The 24,071-nt window shown below is 62.1% G+C and overlaps 3 protein-coding genes across 8 annotated transcripts in view; 1 reads left to right on the top strand and 2 right to left on the bottom strand.

Annotated features, from left to right (window-relative positions):
- Positions 1–19,634, bottom strand: part of SQSTM1 (sequestosome 1) — a 35,585-nt gene extending 15,951 nt beyond the window's left edge. For both annotated transcript variants that reach the window (XM_072731862.1, XM_072731863.1), the window contains exon 1: positions 19,627–19,634. The gene's annotated coding sequence lies outside the window, so the exon portion shown is untranslated. The remainder of the gene's footprint in view (positions 1–19,626) is intronic.
- Positions 8,448–18,397, top strand: MGAT4B (alpha-1,3-mannosyl-glycoprotein 4-beta-N-acetylglucosaminyltransferase B). 3 transcript variants are annotated; one of them, XM_072731860.1, is made up of 16 exons: positions 8,448–8,913; positions 11,439–11,534; positions 13,982–14,167; positions 14,256–14,396; positions 14,509–14,642; positions 14,991–15,037; positions 15,352–15,465; positions 15,699–15,774; positions 15,903–16,017; positions 16,272–16,402; positions 16,539–16,646; positions 16,781–16,974; positions 17,358–17,436; positions 17,517–17,604; positions 17,697–17,809; positions 17,913–18,397. In XM_072731860.1, exons 1-16 carry the CDS (start codon positions 8,817–8,819, stop codon positions 17,934–17,936), a joined length of 1,743 nt encoding a protein of 580 aa, XP_072587961.1. In that variant the 5' UTR covers positions 8,448–8,816; the 3' UTR covers positions 17,937–18,397. The 3 variants fall into 3 exon arrangements, with proteins under 3 accessions (XP_072587961.1, XP_072587962.1, XP_072587960.1); XM_072731861.1 differs by lacking the exon at positions 11,439–11,534 and having other exon boundaries at positions 8,461–8,913; XM_072731859.1 differs by lacking the exons at positions 8,448–8,913; positions 11,439–11,534 and adding an exon at positions 10,150–10,535.
- Positions 19,342–23,583, bottom strand: LTC4S (leukotriene C4 synthase). 3 transcript variants are annotated; one of them, XM_072731869.1, is made up of 5 exons: positions 23,283–23,583; positions 22,113–23,204; positions 20,230–20,329; positions 19,868–20,119; positions 19,342–19,592 (listed from the first exon to the last, which is right to left on the bottom strand). In XM_072731869.1, the coding sequence occupies exons 2-5, from the start codon at positions 22,168–22,170 to the stop codon at positions 19,451–19,453; spliced, it is 552 nt and encodes a 183-aa protein (XP_072587970.1). In that variant the 5' UTR covers positions 22,171–23,204; positions 23,283–23,583; the 3' UTR covers positions 19,342–19,450. The 3 variants fall into 3 exon arrangements, with proteins under 3 accessions (XP_072587970.1, XP_025871121.1, XP_025871120.1); XM_026015336.2 differs by having other exon boundaries at positions 19,868–19,949; positions 20,049–20,119; positions 22,113–23,574; XM_026015335.2 differs by having other exon boundaries at positions 22,113–23,583.
- Positions 23,584–24,071: the final 488 nt, after the last annotated feature.

Genomic DNA, 24,071 nt, shown 5'->3' with positions numbered 1-24,071 from the left:
AAGGCACCCCAGGCCAGTCCACGGAGGCAGAGACCAGGGGAGGCATCTTGGCCTGCAGACCAGGTGACAGCAGCTCGAGGTAGAGGGGAAGAGGCAGTGCGGAAGGAGGGTGCAGGGGCTCCCAGTTCTGGGCCAGGTGGAAGAGAGGTCAGCATGCAGTCTCTTAGAGGCTCCCATCCCAGGCCAGGCAATGAGAGGGTGCCTGAAATGGGAGCCATGCTTTCCAGAGAAAAAGCAAGGGCTTGGGGTCAGTGGCTTCCCACCTGCCCAAGTCCTATTGAAAACCTTCTGGAAAAGTTACTAGGCTTTCTTATGCTCCAAAGTCCAGTGCCCTAACAGCTCTCACCGCCAGGGCCTGCCCACCCACTTCCCCACCCATCTTCTCCAGCTTGCTGCAGAGGGGCTCACCACATTGCCCAGGCCCCATGTGCCCCGAGCCAGGGATCCCCTCTTCCCAGCATGCCTAGCTCGGTTCCCTCCTCCACATCCCTGCATGCCCTCTGCGGCCAGGGCAGGCTGTGGGCACCTTTTGTCCTGCCCATGTCCCTGTACCTGGTATGTGGAGCTCAGGGACCATTTTGGGGTGTGTGGGGGTGGTGTTAGTGTTGGACAGAGCCCAACATCACTGTAGCCCTGATGCTAGGGAGCAGGTACTGCAGGGAATCCTCCTTGGAACAGCACTGGCTCCCTGTGAAAAGGGAGTCCCAAGCAACCCCCTCCCATGGTGGCCCAAGTAAAAACTCTGCCACCATCTTGCCTGGCCACCAGGTTCCAGCTGGCCCCTGGATCATGGGGCAGGAGATGCGCCGGGCTCCCACAGGTGACCAGAGGAGAGGACAAGGGAATGGCATCCTAGGGCCCAGGGGGCTGAGGCTGGATCCCTGGCATCCAACTGTGCCTGGAGCCCAGGAGTCCCAGTCTGGCAGTTCTGCACTGAGGAGAGAGGCCCGGAAGCCCACAGGGCCTGGGCCTACAGGAGGCAGGATGGCCTCCACTGGGAACTGGTTAAAGCATGTCTGGTGGGAAGAATTTGGTAGGGAGTGTTCGCAGGTACTGACAAGGTATAGCCACCCCCCCTCCTTGGGCTGTAAGGACCCACACTCCCCACTCTTGGGGTCTGCCAATGGGGGCTTCCATTCTGGAAGCCAATGGGGGGCACTGAAGTTCTCCTTGACAAGAGTTCGGGTGACAGAAGGAAGTTTATAGCCCTCCCTCATGCATTTTAAATGCATTCCCAATTTCTACCCATTTTCTGGATGGAAATGCTCCTTTAAGGATTCATTTCTTTCCAGCACTGAGGGCCGGGTGCCCGAGGTATATGAACCAAGTTTGGCCAGCCAGAGCACCGGAGCACCCTGGGTCAGGGCTGGGCTGTAACCCAAGCTGGTCGCCGATCCTGACCTCGGCCTCCAAGCTGCCAGATCCCGGCAGGCCCGACACTGTGTCACAAGATGGCTTAAACCAGCCGATCTGGGTCCTGGTCAGTTGTCTCCAAGAGTACGAAATCACCACGCCCCGTGCCTGCCCCAGGGCTCCCAATGGCAATGACACAACAATGCAGGCTGGCAACCTGGGGTGCCCTCAGACCACCAGCAGTTCCTGTTGATTTTACGTCCTGACAAGAACAGGAAAAATACTCAAACAGTACTTCTCTTATGCCAGGAAGTATTCTGAATATTTTATATATATTAACTCACCCGCTCCCCTGAGGCAACATCATGTGATTTATTCCAGCCCAGGACCTCAGAGAAGAGCCATGCATCACTTACATGCCAGAGCATTTATTTATTTACCAGGGCCAGAATTTCTAGAGCTCTCCCTCCCTGTCCAGGGAAGCCTGTAATGTTTAGATGGTTACACACCTGAAACCTGAGCAGGAAATACCAGAAGCAGAGTTCCCAGATGACCCTTGAGAGATAGGTGGGTTTGAGAAATATACCTTTCCTAAATCATAGAACTTTGGGGTTATTAAGCCTACCCTATTATCCCCATTTTACACCCCAGGGAAATAAGCACAGAAAAGATTAAGTAACTTGCCCAAAGTCACAACAGCTGTGTCACATAGTGGTGGAGCCAGAATTCCAAACCCAGGCAGGCTGCCTCTCCCATCCATGCTCTCAACCTCAATGATATACAATCCCCTAATGGTTGTCCTGAACCTATCTACTTCCCATCTCCAACCCTCTGCCCCCCATCCCAGACCATGTCTCTCCCAGATGCCTATATCAGGACAGAATGGAAAACCTTTAGGTTCTGTAACTAGGGCCTGTGAATTAAATTGACCAGGTGAGCAAGAGAAAAGACAGATTTTTATTCAAGTACTAGGCAGTTAGAATTTGGGGGCTTATATACCAATTTACCAGGGGAAGCAGAGGAGAAGGTACTTCCAAGGAAGACAAATGACTTTTTTTTAAGATTATTTATTTATTTATTCATAGAGACACACACAGAGAGAGAGACACAGGCAGAGACACAGGCAGAGGGAGAAGCAGGCTCCATGCAGCGAGCCTGACGTGGGACTCGATCCCAGGTCTCCAGATTCACGCCCCGGGCTGCTTCCTCCCCTGCTTCCTCTCTTTCTCTCTCTCTACAGTCCCTCATCCCTGCCTGCTGCCGGGATCATTTCAAAATGTAGGTATGACTGTCTCAATCCCATGGTGCCCTGACATGTTCTGGATGTTCCCCACAGCTCTGAGGGTAAAAACCCCAATTCCTGACAAGGTGTGTGAGGTCCCACTGCTCTGCTCTGCTCCTGTCTGCCCCATGCCCCTTCTCTCACTGAGCTGTAGCCAGGCCTGCCTGGGGACTCTTTCCACAGCGGCCTTTGCATTTGCTGATCCAGCTGGTGACCTTTGCTGAGACAACTCCTTCTCCCTGGGTCATATTAATAGCCCCATCTTCCCAGGGAAGCCCACTATCTCTGGACAAGGTAATCCTCCCCCCAGCCACTTTAAGCTTTTTGAGCTCCATGGACCTTTCTAGCATTGAGTAGAGTGGCCGGGACGGACTGTGGCAGGGCAGAGACCAGGTAGATGTCGGCACACGTGCATCCCCGTCACTGGTAACTCAAGCATGTCTGGCACGTGGTGAACTTCAGATCATTTGTTATGAATGAAAATGGAAATGAGGCATCCAAGGAAAGAAGGGCCACCTGAGGCTTAGGGCAAGACTTCCAAACTCTCACAGGGGTGGGGGGGATTCCTTTAGCATCTGGAAAAGACAAAAGATTTCTGCTTAGAACCATGTTTTGAAATGCTTAAAATACAATATATTGCATTACAAAAGGAGTACTAATATTGAAATGCAAATATGAAAATATAAAAACACAAATGAGTAAAGAATCACAGCTGAGGAACTGGCTCAGTCTGCATAGGAGGCAACCCTTGATCTCAGGGTCCTGCATTCAAGCCCCTCGCTGGGCATGGGGCCTACTTAAAAAATAAGAAATAGGGATCCCTGGGTGGTGCAGAGGTTTGGCGCCTGCCTTTGGCCCAGGGCGTGATCCTGGAGACCCGGGATCGAATCCCGCGTCAGGCTCCTGGTGCATGGAGCCTGCTTCTCCCTCTGCCTCTCTGTCTCTCTCTCTGTGTGTGACTATCATAAATAAATAAAAATTTTTTTAAAAATCTATAAAAAAATAAATATATAAAAAACAAACACAAAAAAACATAAATTTGCAACAAGCCCCTGTAATCCTTTTTTTTTTTTTTTAAGTAAGCCTACGCCCAGTGTGGGGCTTGAACTCATGACCCTGAGATCAAGAGTTACATGTTCTAGGGGCACCTGGGTGGCTTTGTGGTTGACCATCTGCCTTTGCCTCAGGTCATGAACCCGGGGTTCCAGGATCAAGTCCCACATAGGGCTCCCTACAGGGAGCCTGCTTCTCCCTCTGTCTGTGTCTCTGCCTCTCTATGTCTCTCATGAATAAGTAAATAAATAAAATCTTAAAAAAAAAAAATAAAAGCGTTGCATGCTCTACCAACTGAGCCAGCACCCCACCTGTGGTTCTTTATTAACTCACTCAATTATAATATAGAGAGGCAGGACTAATAAACACCAGAATCACCAAGTAGAAGCATGTCACTGCTATTTGGAGGTGTTTGCAATGCTGTAGCATGAAAATCCTTGTGGTTTCTGTGTGATGGTGACAAGTATCACTAACTCTGCTGGACTTTGCTGCCTCTGTTCATAATTGAAGGAACTGCCAAGTTTCAGTTACAGATTAGTAAAAATAAAGATGAATTTTTTTTTTCCTTTCTCATCTTAACTCCTAGACCTCTCCAATTCTGAGTCGCTGACCACAGGTTAAGAAGCCCAGTAAAGCGGGACCTGAGTGGCTCAGTCGGTTAAGTGTCAGCCTTTGGCTCAGGTCATGATCCCGGGGTCCTGGGATCAAGCCCCACATTGGGCTCCCTGCTCAGCTCGGAACTTGCTTTTCCCTCTCCCTCTGCCTCTCCCCGCTGCTTGTGCTCTCTCTCTCTCTAAAATAAATAAATAAAATCTTAAATAGAGAGAGAGAGAGAAAGAGAGAAAGCAGCAGCAGCAGCCCAGTAAAGGATGAAAGGACCAACCACCACCAAGGGCCATCCCAGAAAATCTCCAGGAAGGTAAAGTGGGCTGAGGGCTGTGATCCCAACACGAGGACATTTTCATTCTGTAGGAAGCAAGAACAAAGGAAGAAACGCCCAATGGGTCTGGGGAGAAGGCCCATTGGCTCCATGCTCTATCCTGGGTGGGGATCAGAGTTTCTTGCTGTCCCCAAGCAAAGAAGCTGAACCCTTGGGTGAGCAGGTGCTATCGCTAGGCCTAAAAGGGCCTGGAGGGGGTCTGGCTGCAGACAGTCCATGAAGAACTAAAGAGCTTTGAAAAACTGCACAGGTGCCCAGCAGCCACTGTCCCTGTTCCAGAGGATAAAACTGGGGGTGCAGCAGCTACTCTGAGGGTCAGGCCAAAGCCCCCACTCAGGAGGACCAAGCCCCCCCTCCTCAACAACAGTGGGTGGAATGAAGGAACCAATAAATGCAGGAATTAAGGAACTGGGGCCCCCCCTACCCCAGACTGTCACTTCTGCAGGCCCCTTAGGCTTCTGCTCTTTCCATATGAAAAGAGCCCCACTTCCAGCCCCCTTCTGGGGGCAGCACCAGCTTTCCTTGGGGATTTCTCTTCCTCAAAGCACAATCCTGGCAGGACATTCGGGCATGGGTGGGTGCCCACTCTGCCCCTGAATGAGTATGTGTCCCAGAGGACCCCCTCCTGAGGTTCTGATGGGACAGTGGGGAGGAGGTACAGAGGGCAGCTTGGCTGGGGGGTCTGGAGAGATTGCCCTCAAAGGGCAATGGCTGGACCCCATGGCTGCCTAGCCACAGCCATCTGCTTGGGTGTGTGGCCCTGTCCAGCCTACACCCTCCAGGCAGTCTCTGCTCCCCTTCACTCCAGATCTCACACTTCCCAAGGCCCCCCACCGTGGTCTGGATAGTCCCATTCCTGATAGAGGCCTTGCAATCTTCAGGATTCTGCCGCCATCCAGGGCCTCCTTAATTCCAGTTCCTCCATCTGCAAAGCCAGAGCACCGGTGGGAGGGGACTCGGATAAGTTTCCTAAACTTCTGTCGCAGACAAGCCATCTCTTTAATTTTTATTGCTTTTATAGTTTTCCTTAACTCACTTTTAAGCTTACAGACACATGTAAAATGAAAAAAATGTAAACCCTCTGTATCACAGTCCAGATGAAAAACCATCATCTCTGGCCACAAACAGAAGATGTCTTGTAAAGGAATACACAGGAACATAAGTTTCCTTCAGAACACTTCAACAAGGCCTGGTGTCAGTTCATAAAGTTCATTAGGGGGTGGATTGGTGGCTCAGTAGGTTAAGTGAAAGACTCTTGGTTTGGGCTCAGGTCATGATCTCAGCATCCTGGGATCAACCCCTTCTCCCCCCAGGAGTTGGGCTCTAGACTCCGGGAGGACTCTGCTTGAGATTCTCTCCCTCTCCCTCTGCCCCTTCTTCCCCCTCTCTAAAAGAAAACTTTTAAAATAATAAAGTTCATTCCAAGTAGAGAGAGTGGTTAGGGCGCCTGGGTGGCTCAGTGTTCAGGTGTCTGCCTTGGGCTCAGATCCTGATCCTGGGCTCCCTGCAGGGAGCCTGCTTCTCCCTCTGCCTGTGTCTCTGCCTCTCTCTGTTGTGTCTCATAATTAATTAATTAATTAAATCTTTTAAAGAGAGAGAGAGAGTGAGTGGTACCTGTGTCAGTGTTGGATTCCCGCCTGCGGGAGAATGGAGGCCGGTCATTCCATCAGGCCCCAGGATGAAGTCCTGAAGCAGCCAGGGGCCCTGCCTCACCTGCCCCTGGCACAAATACCCCCGCAGACGCTGATGCCCAGACCCTACCGTGCTCCTGGGAGCACAGCCTATCCCCAGGTGTGGACCTGGGCTGGAACTGAAACCCCCAGTGACTTCCAGTCAGAAACCTCTCCCCGGCCCCAGCCTCCCCCAGGGCCCGGAGCTTGCAGGCAGGGCCCGGAGCCGGGACTCAGGAACCCCGCAAGGGCGCTCCCCAAAGGTCTGCCCTGACCCTCGGGATGAATCCCTTTATTGTTCGGACCCCGTCGGTTCCGCAGAGGGCTGGGGAAAGAACCGAGGCGTCAGCGCCCCGCGGTGAGGGGAGAAGCGCGCCGTCCGGGGTGCCCCTGCCTCCCGCCCCCCAGCGCCATCACCCCGGCAGCCAGCCCCGCTCTGGACCGGTCACTGTGCCCCACACCACGTCGCAGCGGCCCTTTGGCTCCTGAAAACGACCCGCTGTCCGTACCCCGCGGCAGGGGCGCCTCCCGAGCCAGCGCACCTTCACCCGCCGACTGCAAGCTAGCCCAGGAAGCGGAAGCGCCGGGCGGGGGGCGGCGGGGGGCCGGCGGGGGCCGGCGGGGGGCAGGTGGGGGCCGGCGGGGGGCCGGCGGGGGGCAGGCGGGGGCCGGCGGGGGGCAGGTGGGGGCCGGCGGGGGGCAGGCGGGGGGCAGGTGGGGGCAGGCGGGGGGCAGGTGGGGGCAGGCGGGGGCCGGCGGGGGGCAGGCGGGGGGCAGGTGGGGGCAGGCGGGGGCCGGCGGGGGGCAGGCGGGGGGCAGGTGGGGGGCAGGCGGGGGCCGGCGGGGGGCAGGTTGGGGCAGGCGGGGGGCAGGCGGGGGGCCGGCGGGGGCAGGCGGGGGGCCGGCGGGGGCCGGCGGGGGGCAGGCGGGGGGCAGGCGGGGGCCGGCGGGGGGCAGGCGGGGGGCAGGCGGGGGGCAGGCGGGGGCCGGCGGGGGGCAGGCGGGGGGCAGGTGGGGGCAGGCGGGGGGCAGGTGGGGGCCGGCGGGGGGCAGGCGGGGGCCAGGCGGGGGCCGGCGGGGGGCAGGCGGGGGGCAGGTGGGGGGCAGGCGGGGGCCGGCGGGGGGCAGGTTGGGGCAGGCGGGGGGCAGGCGGGGGGCCGGCGGGGGCAGGCGGGGGGCCGGCGGGGGCCGGCGGGGGGCAGGCGGGGGGCAGGCGGGGGGCAGGCGGGGGCCGGCGGGGGGCCGGCGGGGGGCAGGCGGGGGCCGGCGGGGGGCCGGCGGGGGGCCGGCGGGGGGCAGGCGGGGGGCAGGCGGGGGGCAGGCGGGGGCCGGCGGGGGGCAGGCGGGGGGCAGGTGGGGGCAGGCGGGGGGCAGGTGGGGGCAGGCGGGGGCCGGCGGGGGGCAGGCGGGGGCCAGGTGGGGGCAGGCGGGGGCCGGCGGGGGGCAGGCGGGGGGCAGGTGGGGGGCAGGCGGGGGCCGGCGGGGGGCAGGTTGGGGCAGGCGGGGGGCAGGCGGGGGGCCGGCGGGGGCAGGCGGGGGGCCGGCGGGGGCAGGCGGGGGGCAGGCGGGGGGCAGGTGGGGGCAGGCGGGGGGCAGGCGGGGGGCAGGCGGGGGCCGGCGGGGGGCAGGCGGGGGGCAGGCGGGGGGCAGGCGGGGGCCGGCGGGGGGCCGGCGGGGGGCAGGCGGGGGGCAGGCGGGGGGCAGGCGGGGGGCAGGCGGGGGGCAGGCGGGGGCCGGCGGGGGGCAGGCGGGGGGCAGGCGGGGGCCGGCGGGGGGCAGGCGGGGGGCCGGCGGGGGGCAGGTGGGGGCAGGCGGGGGCAGGCGGGGGCAGGCGGGGGGCCGCCGGGGCCGGCCTCCCCCGTCGAGGCACCGCCAGCCCCCGCCGCACCTGCCCCCCCGCCCGGCCTAGGCCTGCGGGCGGGGCCTGAGGGTCCCGGCGAGCGCTGGAGCAGGGTCCCCGCCGGAGGTGGAGGAGGAGGGGGAGGGGGAGGGGGAGGGGGGTCCTGATGAAGAGGCTGAGAAGCCGGGGTCCGGGGTGGGGAGGGGCCGCCTCACCACAGCCCTCCCGCGCTCGCCGAGGCCCCCCGACGCGCGAGCCCACGCGGGGGCCACGGTGCCCGGGCCGCGCCCCGCCCCCTCGCGGCGCTGGTGGAGGCAGCGGGTGACGCGGCCCCTTTAAATCCGGGCCGCCCCGCCCTGCGTTGCCGACTCCGCGGCGGCCCCGGATCCAGGCCGGGCCGCGGCTCTCGCCGCCCAGCCCAGCCCGGCCCAGCCCGGCCCAGCCCGGCCCAGCCCGGCCCGGCCCCGCCGCCCCGCCGCCCCGCCGCGGCCGCCCGCGCCGCCTGCCCCGCGCCCCCGCCCGCGCCGCCAGCCCCGCGCCCCCGCCCGGCCCCGGGCCCCCAGCTCCTCCCCGCCCCGGGGCCGGGGCCCCCGCCGCCTCCCGGTCCCCGCGCCCCGGCCCCGGTTCCCCGGGCCATGCGGCCTCGGCCCCGCCGGCGCCCGCCGCGCACCCGAGGAGATGAGGCTCCGCAATGGCACCTTCCTGACGCTGCTGCTCTTCTGCCTGTGCGCCTTCCTCTCGCTCTCCTGGTACGCGGCGCTCAGCGGCCAGAAAGGTGAGCGCGCCCCTCCCCCCGGCCCGCGCCGCGTCCACACCTGGGCTCACCTGGCGCCAGCGGCCGGAGCGGGGTCCGCCGGCGGCCGCGGGAGGCGGCCGGAAGCCGACGCAGGCGCCCCTTCCCCGCCCGGGCGCGCCGGAGGACGCCCCTCCCATCCTCGCCCCCACTTGTTTGCTGCGGGAACCGCGACGTTCTCCCCCGGCCTGGGCCGGGCCGCCGGGCCGAGCCGGGCCGAGCCGGGCCGAGCCGAGCCGAGCCGAGCCGGCAGCGGGGGCCCAGCGGGACGCTCGGGACCCGGGACCCGCCTCCGGGACTACGGTCGCGCCCGACGCTGGGGCCGGGCTCTCCCGCTGCTCAGCTGGGGGACCTTGAGTTTACAGAGAGGGACAGAGACACAAGGTCACGAGATGGCTGTGGCCAGGTGGTCCCCAGGGGTACCTTCTCCAGGCACCTGGAGAGGAGCAGGTACAGCGTTCCTGAAACGGGTGTGCGGGGGACAGCCAGTCCAGGCAGCACTCCCCAACCCACCCACCTCTCCACCCCAGCCCCACCCGACGGCTCCCTGGGCCTCCGCAGCCCTCCTCCAGGACATCTGGCCCCAGGATTCCTCTGCCAGGACCTGGGTGCTGGAGAAGCCTTCCTCTGATGAGCCTCATGAGTGGCCAGCGCAGCCCCGGCTCCCAGATAACTTATTTTGTGTGGTCCCATCAAACTCCACCCCCCACCTGAAGTTTGGGTAGGCTGGCCAGTCCACCCCCAAAGCCCTCTGAGCTTGGTCAGCACACTTGGGGCAGGGGTGGGGCAGGCCACAGCCCTGGCTGGAGTTGCTTGGGGTTGGTTGGGATGGCTGGGGCTGAGTGGGGCCCTGGTGGAGGGTGAGGAGGCCCTCACAGGCCTTGTCCACTGGCCTACATGTAGCATAAGAGCCTCCGGGAAGAGCTGCTTCCTTCCTGCCTCCTGGCCTTCCTGCAGGAGGTCTATGCAGGATCAGGCTGAGGCCAGCTGACCCTCTGCCTCCCTCCTACCTCCTGCTTCCCTTATCCCCAACCCCATGCTAAATGGAGCTGGAGAAGGAAAGACTGAGGAGGGATCTGGAATCTTCTGGACCCTCCAAGCCCCAACAGCCCCCACCTGTCTCCTGCCTGACCAGCCCAGCCTGCTGCAGTCTACCAACCTGTTTGGGTTGGGGTCTTAGGGCTCCAGAGGCCCTGAGGGGAGATCCCTAGGGCTTGGCACAGGAAGTGCATGGCTGGGCCAGAGTTCTCTGTGGGTCTGTGAGTAGGGTGTGTCACCTGGGCAGAGTTCTCTGGATGTGGGTGTGTCACCAGGAGGATGGCATTTTGGACTTTTGGGAGAGTAGCCCTGTAAGCAGACTGGCATGGAGGCCAAGGTGGGGCTAGATCTAATGGGCTATGGCACGCCAGTCTGCTTGTGGGTGGGTGATGAGCCCTTGCACCCTGTCCTCAGCCAGGCCACTGTGGTTCCTGTGTGCCTCCTACAACAGCCACGTGTCCTCAGCTTGACATCAAGAGTTGCAGTGCAGGGACCCTCACCACAACCCCTTCTTTGGGAGCCTGGCTGGCCACAGGGAACTGATCTCCAGGAGCAGCAGAGGGAGGGTGGGTACCAGAGGCTCCAGCTGGGAGCCTCGGAGGCTCCCTGTCTCTGAGGGGGGTCATCCAGGAGGCTGGCACTGCAAGGGCCTGGGGAGTGGAAGAGCACCCCCCACCAAAGAGGCGCAGGGCTTGGTTGCAGGGGTCCTCACAGAAGCCTAAGAGCCTGTGAGCCATGGCGAGGGGGTGGCATGGCACTTCCTTGTCAAGAGCTATCAGTGTTTTAGGAGACCCCAGTAAAGTCAGGTCTTTGGAGGCCTCCTGAAAGGCCTGACTCTGGGCTCTTAGGCAAACCTTTCTCATTTGTGCATGTAGACAAATGTGTGTGGGAAAGCCAGACTGAGCCAGTCTGAGGCCAGACTTGACCCCAGCTTCCAGCCACAGTGGGTGTGGGGTCTAGGCGAGGGTCGGTGCAGGCACCAGTACTTAGGGGAAGGGCAGAGGAATTCAGATCTGTAAGAAAGGTGGGCTGGGAGCCAAAGAGGAAGCAGACAGCAGGAGCAGGTGGCTTCCCAGAAGCCCAGGGCCAAGGACCAGAAAGGACATATAGGCCTTGGCAAGCTGGACCCAGGACCCAGGTTTGGGGCCCACTTTCATATCCAGCCTTAACCAGACCTGTGCAACAGCTCCACTAGTGCTCCGACTGTAGCCCTCAGCCAAGCACCTGCTGAAGACCCATCCCCATCCCCAGAGAGAACAGCAGACCGTGGGGCCGGCCAGCCTCCACCCTCCCCCACAGCCCGGCAGCCTGGAGTCCAGCAAACACAGATGTGGGGTGGTGGTAAGGTCTGGAGAGAAAAGGAACACCTACCCCTCTCTGAACCCCCATCCTGCCTACAGGTTCACCCCATACCTTCACTGGACCGGGCACCTGCCTGGACCCCTCTGAGCCCCTTTCCCCTTCCTTAGGTACCTGGCACATGGTCTGTGCCCAGCTTGGCTCTGTGAGTCTGTTTTTTCAATCAAGAGGGAACCAGGGAGATGACTGCAGTCCGTGGGCCTCAGGTGTCCTGATTACTCTGCCTACCTTCGGGTGGGGGGAGTGGTGAGAGAGGTGCCACGATCGGGGCCACAGCCCAGTCCTTCTCCAGGGCCAGCTGCACCTGGGCCAGGCCCTCCACCCTCCTTCCCTGGGCTAGGAAGGTAGAGAGGGAAGGAGAGGTCAAAGTGCCCTCGGCCCTTGCTGCCAGGAACTTCTTTCCTGCCCTCCCAGAGGCCAGGGGCTCCCTAGGCTTTTGCCCCTCCCATCCCTTGAGCTGTGCATCCCCCCCAGCCTGTTCAGCACGTCAGCCACCCAGCCCAAAAAGCCTTGGCAGAGCCCAGGCACATAAGGCTGAGCCCACTGGAAGGCAGACACAGAGCTTGAGTTTCTGTCTTTGACAGGCAAGGACAGAGGGGACCCAGGACCAGAGAAGTCAAGGACAATGGTCAGGCCAGGGACCTTGCAGGCAGGGTGGGAGTAGGGGTGGGCTGCTGAGGAACAGGGCCTGCAGTGTTGAGGGAAGTGACATTAGAGTTGGTGTGGGCAGGGAGCCAGGGCCTATCACCTCCTGGTAAACAGAGGAAGCTCCGACCCTGGGTAGCGGGAGGCCCCTAGGAACGGCGGCCATGGTAGGAAGCCGGCTGTGCCCAGGCCTCGGTGGCCAAGGGAGACTCAGGTGCTCACTGCTGCCCACCTGGCTTGTTGCCCAGGTAGGTGCAGGTTAAACAGAGCTCAGCCTACATAACAGAGAAGGCCAGGGTGGGGCTGCAGTCAGAGAGGAGTGGGGCCTCCAGCCTCCCCCATGAAACAGAGCAGCTCTGAACTCCCTCCTGGGGGCCTCGGCACCTCCAGTCTCTGTTCCCTGTGGGGCGGCCCCAACTCTGGGCTGGGGTGGGAGAGTGTTTGTTGGGGTGGCTGGCTCCTGTTCAAGGGGTCAGGTTTCCAGGGTAACCTGGCCACTGAACCCAGCAGCGCAGAGCCTCACAGATCTTGTAACCCAACTCTCCCCTCCCTCCGCCCGCAGGGCTGTCCCTGTGGGGCCAGCAGAAGAGTATGGAGTGTCTTAGGGAGGGTTTACTTGGCTCACCTCCCCACCCCTCCCCAACCCCCCACCTCTTCCTCTTCCTCTAGGATTTAGCACTTAGACCTCTGCCCCTGCAGCTTAAGGGGGAATGTAATCCTGAAATGACAGAACTTTGCCTTGGTCATGACCTTTGGTGGCAGCACTGTCCCAGGGCATTCTGAGGGCTGGGACCCCACCAGGGAATCAGGGAACAGAAGAGCTGCCTTGAGATGAGAGGGGAGTTCCGGAAGGTTTTCTAGCCTTAAAAACTAGACTTTGAAACAGCCTTGAAGGCCATGTGGGTTTTCATTAGACCCAGAAGAGAAAGGGGGCTCCCAGGCAGAAGAGACAGCCCCTGCAAAGCCAGCAGTTGTCTGGGATGGCAAGTAGAGCAGAAGCAAGATTAGAAGGGTCCTTAAGTGCACAGCCCCGTGTGACCCAGCTGCATAGGCTGCAGGGGAGGGGATGTTGTTTGTCTCCTTGCTCACTGGTTCCTGCCAGACCAGAGGAGCCAGGTGTTTGGCACCCTGGGGATCCCTGAGCACTGTCAGGAAGCCCTACCTTGGTGCTGCTCCTGGCCTGCCTGCACCCCTAATGCCCACAGCTGGGGCCCATCTGGAGGTTCTAACACCAGTCCTCCTGGGATGGTGCACAGACCCTTCCAGGAGGCGCTTGCATACAGGTCTCTGGAGGAGCAGGTCTGCAAGCAGAGCCATGTTCCCTCTCTACTGCTGACTCACACTGAATGACCAGGGACTAGTTGCTCAGTTTCATCTGCTCATCAGAGCACTGGGAGGCCATAACCACAGCAGCCAGCCCGTGAGACCAAAAATCCAGAGCAGAATAGGCACTGGGGCCCAGTCCTACTTGGAGGACAGGATGAGAGCCTCCAGAGAGGGTTATTCCCAGGGCCCTCTGTGAACATGGGTGGGGAGCAAAGGGTAGAGGCTGAAAGCAGGGATCTAAGAACCCTCTTGAGCAAGGGCTGGGTCCTGCCCTGGTTGGGACCTTGGGTATCCAACCTCCTGGGAGGAGCAGAAACAGCAGAAAGAAGCAAGAGGGGTCTTTGGAAGCCACTGGGTAAAGATTCAGTCTAAGGATTCCCCCACTTGGGGCGGGAAGTGATCCTGTAGCCCTCCCCCAGAAGTCTTCTCAAAGGTGAACAGGATAGGGGGAGAGTTACCCCCTCCCCCGGGTGTCACTGTGACTTTAGACTGACCCTATGTACACTACCCACCTCTCACCACCACCCCCACACCCTTAGCTGGCATGTGGGCAGGCACAAGAACAGATGTAGATAGGCTATCGCACAGATGGGCACAAGAATGTGCCGCTGGCACACTCAAGGGACAGTAGGGCAATGCTCGGCTGCCCCCTGGTGACAGCGTGCGAACGAACCACCCGCAGGCGACGTGGTGGACGTGTACCAGCGGGAGTTCCTGGCGCTGCGTGACCGGCTGCATGCGGCCGAGCAGGAGAGCCTCAAGCGCTCCAAGGAGCTCAACCTGGTGCTGGACGAGATCAAGAGGGCCGTGTCGGAGAGGCAGGCGCTGCGAGAGGGGGAGGGCAATCGCACCTGGGGCCGCCTCACAGGTGAGCGCTGGCGCCGCCCCCGGGCAGGGAAGGCGGGGCCCACGGCGGCCGACCGCTCTGACGCGTCCCTCCTGGGCCCCCACCCCAGAGGATCCCAGGCTGAAGCCGTGGAACGTCTCCCACAAGCACGTGCTGCACCTGCCCACCGTCTTCCACCACCTGCCGCACCTGCTGGCCAAGGAAAGCAGTCTGCAGCCCGCCGTGCGTGTGGGCCAGGGCCGCACCGGAGGTAGGGGCGGGCCGGGCGGGGGCGGGGGCGGGCCCGGCCGGGGGCGGGGGAGGGGGTGGGGGCGGGCCCGGCGTCCTGCAGTACGGGCTCTCCGCCCCCCCCCCCCCCGCAGTGTCCGTAGTGATGGGCATCCCCAGTGTGCGGCGCGAGGTGCACTCGTACCTGACAGACACGCTGCACTCGCTCATCTCGGAGCTGAGCCCGCAGGAGAAGGAGGACTCGGTCATCGTGGTGCTGATCGCCGAGGCGAGTGGCCTGGGGCGCGGGGGCTGGAGGGGGTGGGGAGAGGTCAGAGCCTGCAGAGAACCGCGGAACAAAACTAGCAAGAAAGAGAAAGGACAACAGAGTAGCACTCTGGAGGGGAAAAAAAACCTCAAAGTTCAGTTGTCAGTTTCATTCACAAATTTAAGACAAGTTAGAGAGAAAGTCCCATTCAGCGTCCCCCGGTGGAAACGCCAGCTACCTCGGCCACCCCACCCCAGGGCCCGCAGTGCACGGTGTCCTCTGGAGCCCGCACCCATCCCCTCAGCCCCTTCTTCCAGGCCGAATGGGGGTGACAGCCAGGCTTAGGGAGGGCACTTGGTCTCCCCACAGACTGACCCACAGTATACCTCGGTGGTGACAGAGAACATCAAAGCCTTGTGAGTACTGGCACACACACACCCCAAAGCTGGTGGGGGAGGGGCTTCGCTAGTGGGGCAGGCAAGTGCCGGTTCCTCCTATGTGATGCTGCCTTCCCAATGTGGGAAAGGGTGCTTCCCATCTTTGCTGAAAATGGGTGGGTGCGTAGAGGCAGCCCAGCTTTCTGGAGCGTCTGTGCCTCAGCAGGGTGGGCACAGTGTTGTGTGATAGCTGCCCAGAGGGCCTTACCAAAGGGACAGGCTCTGTCTAGCTCAGCCCTGCCCCAGCTGTAGTGCAAGGAGGCTGCACACCCACTGGCCTTCCCCGTTCCCAGGTTCCCCACGGAGATCCATTCCGGGCTCCTGGAGGTCATCTCCCCTGACCCCCACTTCTACCCTGACTTCTCCCGCCTCCGAGAGTCCTTTGGGGACCCCAAGGAGAGAGTCAGGTAGGAGCACCACACCCGACCAGGTGTCACCCTCTGCAACCTGCCCACCAAAGTGGAGAACCTGGTTGGCTGGTGCCTGAGTCGCAGGCATTTCCTTGCAGTACCTCCATGTCTCCACCGGAGGACCCCCGCATGGGGTTGGGGTGGGAGGCCAACCCAATCCGTGGCCTCTGTGGTAGCCACACTGGAGGTGGAAGGGTACGAGCCCATGAGCCCCTGCCCCTGGTCCACAGGTGGAGGACCAAACAGAACCTCGATTACTGCTTCCTCATGATGTACGCACAGTCCAAAGGCATCTACTACGTGCAGGTCAGCACTGAGACCTTGCCTTGCCCCCCAGAGACCTGGACCCTGGCTGGGGCTGGTGGTAAGCCCTGCCGTACCACACCCCTGTGCCCATGCTGAGTCCAGGCCCCCTTCTACCCCACACTGTGCAGCTGGAGGATGACATTGTAGCCAGGCCCAACTACCTGAGCACCATGAAGACCTTCGCTCTCCAGCAGCCCTCGGAGGACTGGATGATCCTGGAGTTCTCCCAGCTGGGCTTCATTGGTACGCCACCCCCCACCCCACCACCCAGCACCCCACGCCCCTGACCTGACCGGGGCTCCTCAGTCCAGCTGCCCTTGGCTTCCAGATGTCAGGGCTCACCACCTCCTTCTGTACCCTTGTGTCTGCACCTGCCTGTGGCTGGCTGTAGGGCTTGCACTGGGAGCCTCCCTGGTGACCCCAGCCCTGGCCCCCAGAGATTAAGAAGCAGTAGGACAGGGTAGAGCTGCCCACCCAGCACCCTTTCCCACCCCCAGGGAAGATGTTTAAGTCGTTGGACCTGAGCCTGATTGTGGAATTCATCCTCATGTTCTACCGGGACAAGCCCATTGACTGGCTCCTGGACCATATTCTGTGGGTGAAGGTCTGCAACCCCGAGAAGGATGCGGTGAGCCTGGGCTGCACAAAGGGTGGGGGGGCACGCAGCCTCCAGCATGGACCATGTCAGTGTCCATGTGGCACCTGACATAAGGGGACAGCAGAGCAGCCTAGCTGAGCCCTAGGCTGTCACAATCTCTCTGCAGAAGCACTGTGACCGGCAGAAGGCCAACCTGCGGATCCGCTTCAAGCCTTCCCTCTTCCAGCACGTGGGCACGCACTCCTCGCTGGCGGGCAAGATCCAGAAACTGAAGGTGGGCTATACTACGCTTGGGCCTGGCTGGGTGTGGGCAGAGCTGGGGCTGCGGTGGGGTGCCGGGGGGGGGGGAGTGGACAGCGCAAGTCTGGGGAGGCCCTCTCCAGCTCTGCTGTATCTCCTTGGCCACAGGACAAGGACTTTGGGAAGCAGGCACTGAGGAAGGAGCACGTGAACCCACCGGCCGAGGTGAGCACAAGCCTCAAGACATACCAGCACTTCACCCTGGAGAAGGCCTACCTACGTGAGGATTTCTTCTGGGCCTTTACGCCTGCCGCAGGGGACTTCATCCGCTTCCGCTTCTTCCAACCGCTGCGCCTTGAGCGGTCAGTGCTGGCACCCCCTAGGTCCACCTTGGGGGAGGGGCAGGGTGGCCACCAGGATAGAAGCCTCACCACCAATTTCTGGACCTGCACATGCCCTCTTTGACCCCCAGCAAATCACTTAACCTCACTGTCCTTATCTGAAGAATGGGCTTCATGATGGTAGGTACTTTGTAAACACTAAGTCAGGTGGTGCCCACAGTTAACTGTGTGATGCCGGCCAGCACTCCCGTCCCCTTGCACACCCCCTGAGCCCTACCCAGCCTCCCTGAGCACCCCAGGGCCTACCTGCTACACTCCTGGCCCAGGTGTGGCTTCTCCTCTGCTAGACAGTGCCAGGGCAGGGCCCCAGCCCTGCAGCAGCTCACCGGCCTGTCTGGCCGCAGGTTCTTCTTCCGCAGTGGAAACATTGAGCACCCAGAGGACAAGCTCTTCAACACCTCTGTGGAGGTGCTGCCCTTTGACGTAAGTGTAGCAGGGCGCGGGTGTGTAGGAAGGCCTGCCCCTCCCCCAGCCACGGCTTCAGCGCTTTGTTCTGTCCCCAGAACCCCCAGTCAGACAAGGAGGCCCTGCAGGAGGGCCGCTCAGCCACCCTGCGGTACCCTCGGAGCCCTGATGGCTACCTCCAGATAGGTGAGTGGGGGGCAGGCAGGGGGACATGAGGAGTGGAGGCAGGGCAAGCCTGGTCTGGGGGCAGTGGCTCAGTGCTACCCTCCCTCCCTCAGGCTCCTTCTATAAGGGTGTGGCAGAGGGCGAGGTGGACCCTGCCTTTGGCCCCCTGGAAGCACTGCGCCTCTCCATCCAGACAGACTCCCCAGTGTGGGTCATTCTGAGCGAGGTAAGCCAGGATGGGGAGGGGGGGGCGTCCAGGAACCCTTCCCAGTATCCAGATGGTGGCTCGGCTCTGAGACCTCTGCTGACCCCAAGCCCTGCTCTTTTAGATCTTCCTGAAAAAGGCCGACTAAGTGGAGGGCTTCTGAGAGTGCACTTTGGCTGGCCCTGAAGCCCCCTGGGAGACCTGGGATGTCGTCGCTGCTGCCCCCAGAGGGCCAGCCCAAGGGCTCCTGCCCGGCACCCCGCTCCTCCGCAGGCCTGGGATCGCCGCTGGCCCGGAGGCCCCAGGAGCTGGTGCTGCCCCCCACCCACCCCCCGCCCGGCCGCGGGAGGAGGCAGGCGCCCCCCACACTGTGCCTGAGGCTGGCCCTTGCGGCCCTGGAACCATTCACATCCCTGGCAGGCTTGAGCTATCAAGCCAGGCCTTTTTAGAAGAGCTTTTTCCTGGGCGCCCACTGTCTCTGGCGCGAACACTGGAATGCATATACTACTTTATGTGCTGTGTTTTTTATTCTTGGATACATTTGATTTTTTCACGTAAGTCCACATATACTTCTATAAGAGTGTGACTTGTAATAAAGGGTTAATGAAGTCCGTGCCTCCAGCATAAGTGTTGGGAGAGAGTAAGTGTGAGAGATGTGGCTGCAGGCAGAGGCCAGGAGCCAGGCAGTGCCACCCATGCCCGCCGCCACGTCCGCCCTCCACACAGCTCTGCATCACCTTGCCCTCATTTACCAGAAGGCCCAGGCCGCTGGGTGGGTGACTCGCAGGTGCAGGCGGTGTGGAATCTGAGGCGGGGCACCCAAAGCTGCCTCTGCTTACTGAGGACCGCCCCCCCAAGCGTGCCCCCCAGCTCCTATCATCACGCCCCAACTGCCTGTTCCAGCCTTTGCCTCCCACACCCAAGGCATCCCCGACCTCCTACTTTGTGAGTCCGGGCCCTGCCCTCATCAGAGGTCGCCAACCCTCTGCAGCGCCCCGAGGGGCTCTGACACATTTTAGGATTTCCCGCCCACCCTGGGACCTGTGCCCACCCTGGGACCTGTGCGAGAGTGGCTGCCCTGCCTGGAAGGCTCCTCTCCTCTGCCGACTTGGCTAAAAAAAAAATCACCTCCTCTGGGACACTCTGCCCAGCCAGCAGGCCTTGCCCACGTCTGGGCCCCCAAGGCAGCCAGGCGCTTCCCCAAGAGTGCCTGTCCCGACTACACTGGACGGAACATTACACCGTGCTGAACGCCAGGCACCAAAAACGTCCTGATGCCAGCTGTGAAAGACAGGGGACGAGGAAGGGGCAGCTGGAAGACAGTGAGGAGGCAGGCCTCAGAGGTGGGGGCAGGCGACGAGCTGCTGGGCGCAGGGAGGGGCCACGGGGCGAGCCCCCGCGGAAAGGGCGGCGGCGGGCCGGGCGTGTGTCCCCGGGGCCGAGAGGCCCCTCTCCCGCAGCCCCGCCCCCGGGAAGCCCATTGCCCGGAAGCCCACCAGCCCGCCGCGGCCCAGGGCTGCGCGGCCCCTCCGACCCGGACAGTGCGCACGGGGTTCGGTCACCGGCACTTTAATAGGGCATTGGGATAGGACGAGCACCCCTCCCCTGTCCTCTTGGAAGCTCCGGCTCTTCTCCGGTTCCTCCGACCCGGCGTCCTCCGTCTCAGGCCCTGGGCAGGAGCGTCCCGAGCCGTCCGAGGAGCGCGGCGCGCAGCGCGCGGGGCAGAAAGTGGACGAGCAGGCCGAGCGCCGCCAGCGCCACCAGCAGCCAGAGCGCGCGCGCGCTCGCGTACAGCGGGGTCAACCTGCGGGCGGCGCTCAGCGGGGGCGGGGCGGGCGGCGGCGGGCGGCGGCGGCCCGCCCCCAGCCCCCGCCAGGCCTGCCCCCAGCCCCCGGCCCGCCGGGCCCACCACGGCCAGCCCCCGCCGCGCCAGGCCCGCCCCCAGCCCCCGGCCCGCCAGGCCCGCCCCCAGCCCCCGGCCCGCCAGGCCCGCCGCGGCCAGCCCCCGCCCCGCCAGGCCCGCCCCCAGCCTCGTCTCCCGGGCCGCGCCACCTCCCGGATCCCCAGCAGGGTCCTCACCTTTGCTGCGCCGAGCGCGCGTAGCCCTGGAAGTAGCGGAGGCGCGCGAAAAGGTAGACCAGCCCGCACAGGGCCGCCGTGCCTGCGGGAGGCGGGTGGGTGCGGCCACGTGAGCCGGCCGGCGCGGCCCGGGCCCCGGCCCCGGCCCCGGGATGGGTGCGCGTCTGCCCCGAGCCCAGACCTTCGTGGAAGAAGATGCCGGCGACCCAGAGCGTGGCGAGGAACAGTGGGAAGTGCTCGCTGCAGTTCACTCTGCGGTGGGAACGGGCGGTGTGAGGGCGCCGGCGGGGAGGGGGCTGGGACCCCGCCGCTGCCCGCCCGCGCCCTCCCCGCGCCCTCCCCGCGCCCTCCCCGCGCCTCACTGGGCTCGGTAGACGCGCTCGAACTCCGGCGGCCCGGTGGTAAGTGGCGGCGACACGCGGAAGGCTCTGCGCGCCGAGATCACCTGCAGGGAGAAGTAGGCTGGGGGCGAGGATGGGCGGGAGTCAGGGCCGCCCGTCTAGGTCCCACCTTTTCTCCTCCTTTCTGCGTGCTGACCTTGTCTCGACTCCCCTTTAAGCCCTCCTGGAAAATAAGTGAAGTCCAACCTGAGGGACCTCCGGCCCCCACCCCTTGTTTCTGGGCTTTTGGATCCAAGATGCTCAAGGGGGAGGGCAGGGGGCCGGCCCGGGATGCCAGGAGGCGCCGTTCCCCCACCTCCACGCCCCCTCCCCACCCAGGGGGAGGAGGAGTGTCGCGGGTACACCTGGACTTGGGAGGGGCCTGCAAGCTCTGGACTTTGCTCCGAAACTCTTTGATTTTGACTTGCAAAACACAGGCAAATAACCAGCTCCCACTCTTTAGATATACACCTGGACTTTGAGGGTCCCATCATCAGGGCTGGAGGGCAGAGTTGGCTTCATCCTTCCAGATGCAAGAAAGCACACACCCTGTGGGGTACAGTTCCTGGTCCCCACCTGCGGAGCCTAGTGTGTGTGTGTGTGTGGGGGGGGTGTTGATCCTACTTCAGGCCAGGATCACTGTGCCTCCAAACTGTGGCATGGACTCCTGCCTTAGTTTCTCTGTTCAGGTGTTTGGGACCCCCACCTAAATCTGACAGACATCCTCTCCCCTACCCCAGGGCAGTTGCTGCTGGGACTCTTCTAGTCCAACCCTGGGCCTGTGGGGCTCTGTCTCCCTTCATTCCAGTTTGGGTGGATGTGGAGAGTGGGCTAAACCCAGAGGATCTAAGTGCACAGGTGCCCTTCTCTTGGCCTCAGGCCAGGCCTTGAACATACACAAACACACACACACACACACACACAGCCCCAGTGCTAGTTGTCTTCCAGCAAGTCCAGGGGCCCTGGGGCTCTTGATGCCAGGCCCTCTGAAGACCTGTCTACTCCCGAGTGCGCTGTGGAACAGTGCATCAGTGTAGGACCTAGAGGGGGCCCTGTGGCTACTGAGGAGGGGCTAAGAGCCAAGCTTGCTAGCCTAGCAGATCAAGTCAGCCTGTCTGCTCTGCCCCCCCTCCCACCGAAGGGCCCCTTCCCAGGCTGTGCCTTGTCCTAGCCCAGACAGTGTGGAGTGACGGTGCCCCAAGGGGCAAGAATATCCAGCCTGAGAATGTGTCCTCTAGGGACAGTCCATAAGGATACCATCCGGGTACTTTTCTGGAGTAGGTAGGGCAGGGCGCAGGTTCCAACCCTGTCCAGCTCCATGTGATCCCAGCATAGAGAGGATGCCTTTGAAGAGGGCAGAGCTGGGTCCTGCTGGGATTCCCAGAAAGAGGATAGTGGGAGAGGGCTGCCCTGGGCCCCATGGCTGCCCCACTGGCAGGTCAGCCTTTCATTCTGGCGCCTCCCATCCCAGAATGGCCTCCCATCACAGAATCAATAGCCTAAGGCCTTGGATGCCCCACCCGCTCCCCGGAAGCCCCTGCCCTCCTTCCAATGTTCTTTATGCCACCCCCTTGCTCACACAAGGCATGCCTCTCTGTTGTTCCTCAGGACCCTTTTGCTATTTGGCTGGCTATCGCCTCAGTCAGGCACCCCTCTCAGCCCTGGTCCTGGCCCAGGGTTTCACGGCTCACCCCACAGACCTCCCTCCAGGGCTTTCCCTGGCCCTGAGGCTGGTGCCAGCTTCTCAGCCTTCACTGGGGCCAGAAAAGCTCCAGCCCCAGCTCCAGTCCACCCCTCCCCGGTCCTGGGCCCCCCAGCATCTCCCCAGGGTCCCTCCCCCACCTCCCAAACAGGAGCTTGTTCACCTTGCAGCAGGACTCCCAGGAGAGTGACAGTGGCCAGAAGGGCCACCTCATCCTTCATGGTGCTGGCGGCTCTGTGGGCCCAGGCTGGTGTGTGACGAGACAGCTGCGGAGCTCTTATCAGCCCTGGGCTGCTCACTTGAGAGGCTGGCCCAGGAGAGGAAGGCCGGGCCCTCTCCCCGCCCCTTCTGGAGGAGCTGAGGAAGGGGTGTGACCAGGACCAGTGAGAGCCCAGGAGCCTGAGCAGGCTGGCTGGGCGGAAACCAGGACTGGCCGGAGCTGTGGGCTAGGGACAACCGGCCACTTCCTCCCAGTCATTCTTTGTGTCTTCAAGATTTTATTTATTTGTTTGTTTATCTGAGAGAGGGTGAGCAGGGGGAGGAGCAGAAGGAGAGGGACAAGCACTCTGCTCTGAGAGTGGAGCCCGATGCTGGGCTCGATCCCAAGACCCTGGGATCATGACCTGAGCCAACACCAGAGTCAGACACTGACCAGACAGAGCCACCCAGGTGCCCCCTGCTGGGTCATTCTTGCCTCTTCTGTGCCTTGTCCAGTGCTCACCAGTGCTAGCCGAGCCAAGCATCCACACTGCAGCCTTGGGGAAGCCTGGCTCCCATGTCGGCCCAGTGTCTCCAGGCCCACGCCCTCAGCACGTCCCAGGTGGCTCTCCAGACTTCCTCATGTCCTGGGTTTGTTCTCAGGAAACCAGAGGCTCCTCCTTGAGCCCTCTACACCCCCATCCACGGTTACCACCTCCCACGGATCATCAAGTCCTGTTCATTCTCAAATCCACCCCCAGAGTACCTTCCAAGCCCTGCCTTGCCCCAGTCATCTCTCATCTGGGCACAGGTTAAGGGATTCTAGAAGGTTCCCAGCCCCCCCGCACACACACCCCAGACACACCCACTTACCTGTGTCCCCACTCCCCAAGCAGGCTGTTATGTAACATGTAACTCCGATGCAGGGCAGTCCAAGCATGCAGACCACGTGGGCGCACAGCCAAGTCCCTGCTCCCCTCAGGAAACCCAATGCCTGCCAGCCTCACAGCTGCCTGGGCTCCCAGCACACGGGCCATCCTGAAGCGGCCTTGCTGGCCTGGCAGGGTAGGTCAGCCTGTTCAGGATCATGGAACCCAGCCTCTCCCAGGGCCCCGACCGCAGAACCATCACCTACTGTTTCTGCCTGCCCAGCATCCCTTCTTCCAGAGGTCTTCCCATTCTCAGATCCTGTGGTGTGGACAGAGCTGTTTCCCCGCCTCCTGGGCCTGACGGATGGGCATAGGACACAGGACGACTGTGTGAGCCACGGCTAACTCAAGATGCTGAGGTGCCGTTCTGGAAACTTAGAATACCAGGAAAGGGAACTCAGGGTGGGGAGAGGGTTCCTGAGGGCCATTTATGGCCACTGGCCACCCTGAGGAACATCGAGCCTCCGTGAGGCTTGGAGGAGAGAGCAGCTGATGTCCTGGAGCCCTGGGGCCACCTGGCCCGGAACAGCCCTCCAGCCAGGCAGCCTTGGCACTTTGTAAGACGGCCACTTCTCCTTTCGGCTCAGGCTGGGGGGAGGTAGGTTTTGGTCAGCAGTGGCAGAGAGCACAGGCCACAGACAAGCGCAGGCCAGGCTGCGGGAGGGACAGCAGCTGGATCTTGGGGGCAACTGCCCTGCAATTGGTCTTGGGCCACTGTGATGCCCGGTCACTCCTGAGGGGGAGGGGTGTCTGCATGTCTGTTATGTGACCTCTGGACCTCCTTCCTTGCTGTCCCCAAGCCTGGGTCCCAGCCTGAGAGCTTTGTAAGCTCCTGGGCTCCCCCGAAGAGCTCCTTTGGCCCGCCTGTGGCCTGGCCAGGGCCCAACAAGTGGTCTCCATTATGGTTCCCAGGGATGGTGCCGGCCTGTCCATGTGAACCGTGCGTGTCTGCGGGCACTCGCAGCGAGTGTCTCTTGGGGCCTGTGTGCTTGCCA

The sequence above is a fragment of the Vulpes vulpes genome, chromosome 12 (assembly GCF_048418805.1).
Source record: "Vulpes vulpes isolate BD-2025 chromosome 12, VulVul3, whole genome shotgun sequence".
NCBI lineage: Eukaryota > Metazoa > Chordata > Mammalia > Carnivora > Canidae > Vulpes > Vulpes vulpes.
Note: the sequence above shows the minus strand (reverse complement) of the source record. Positions and strands in the feature narration are given on the sequence as shown.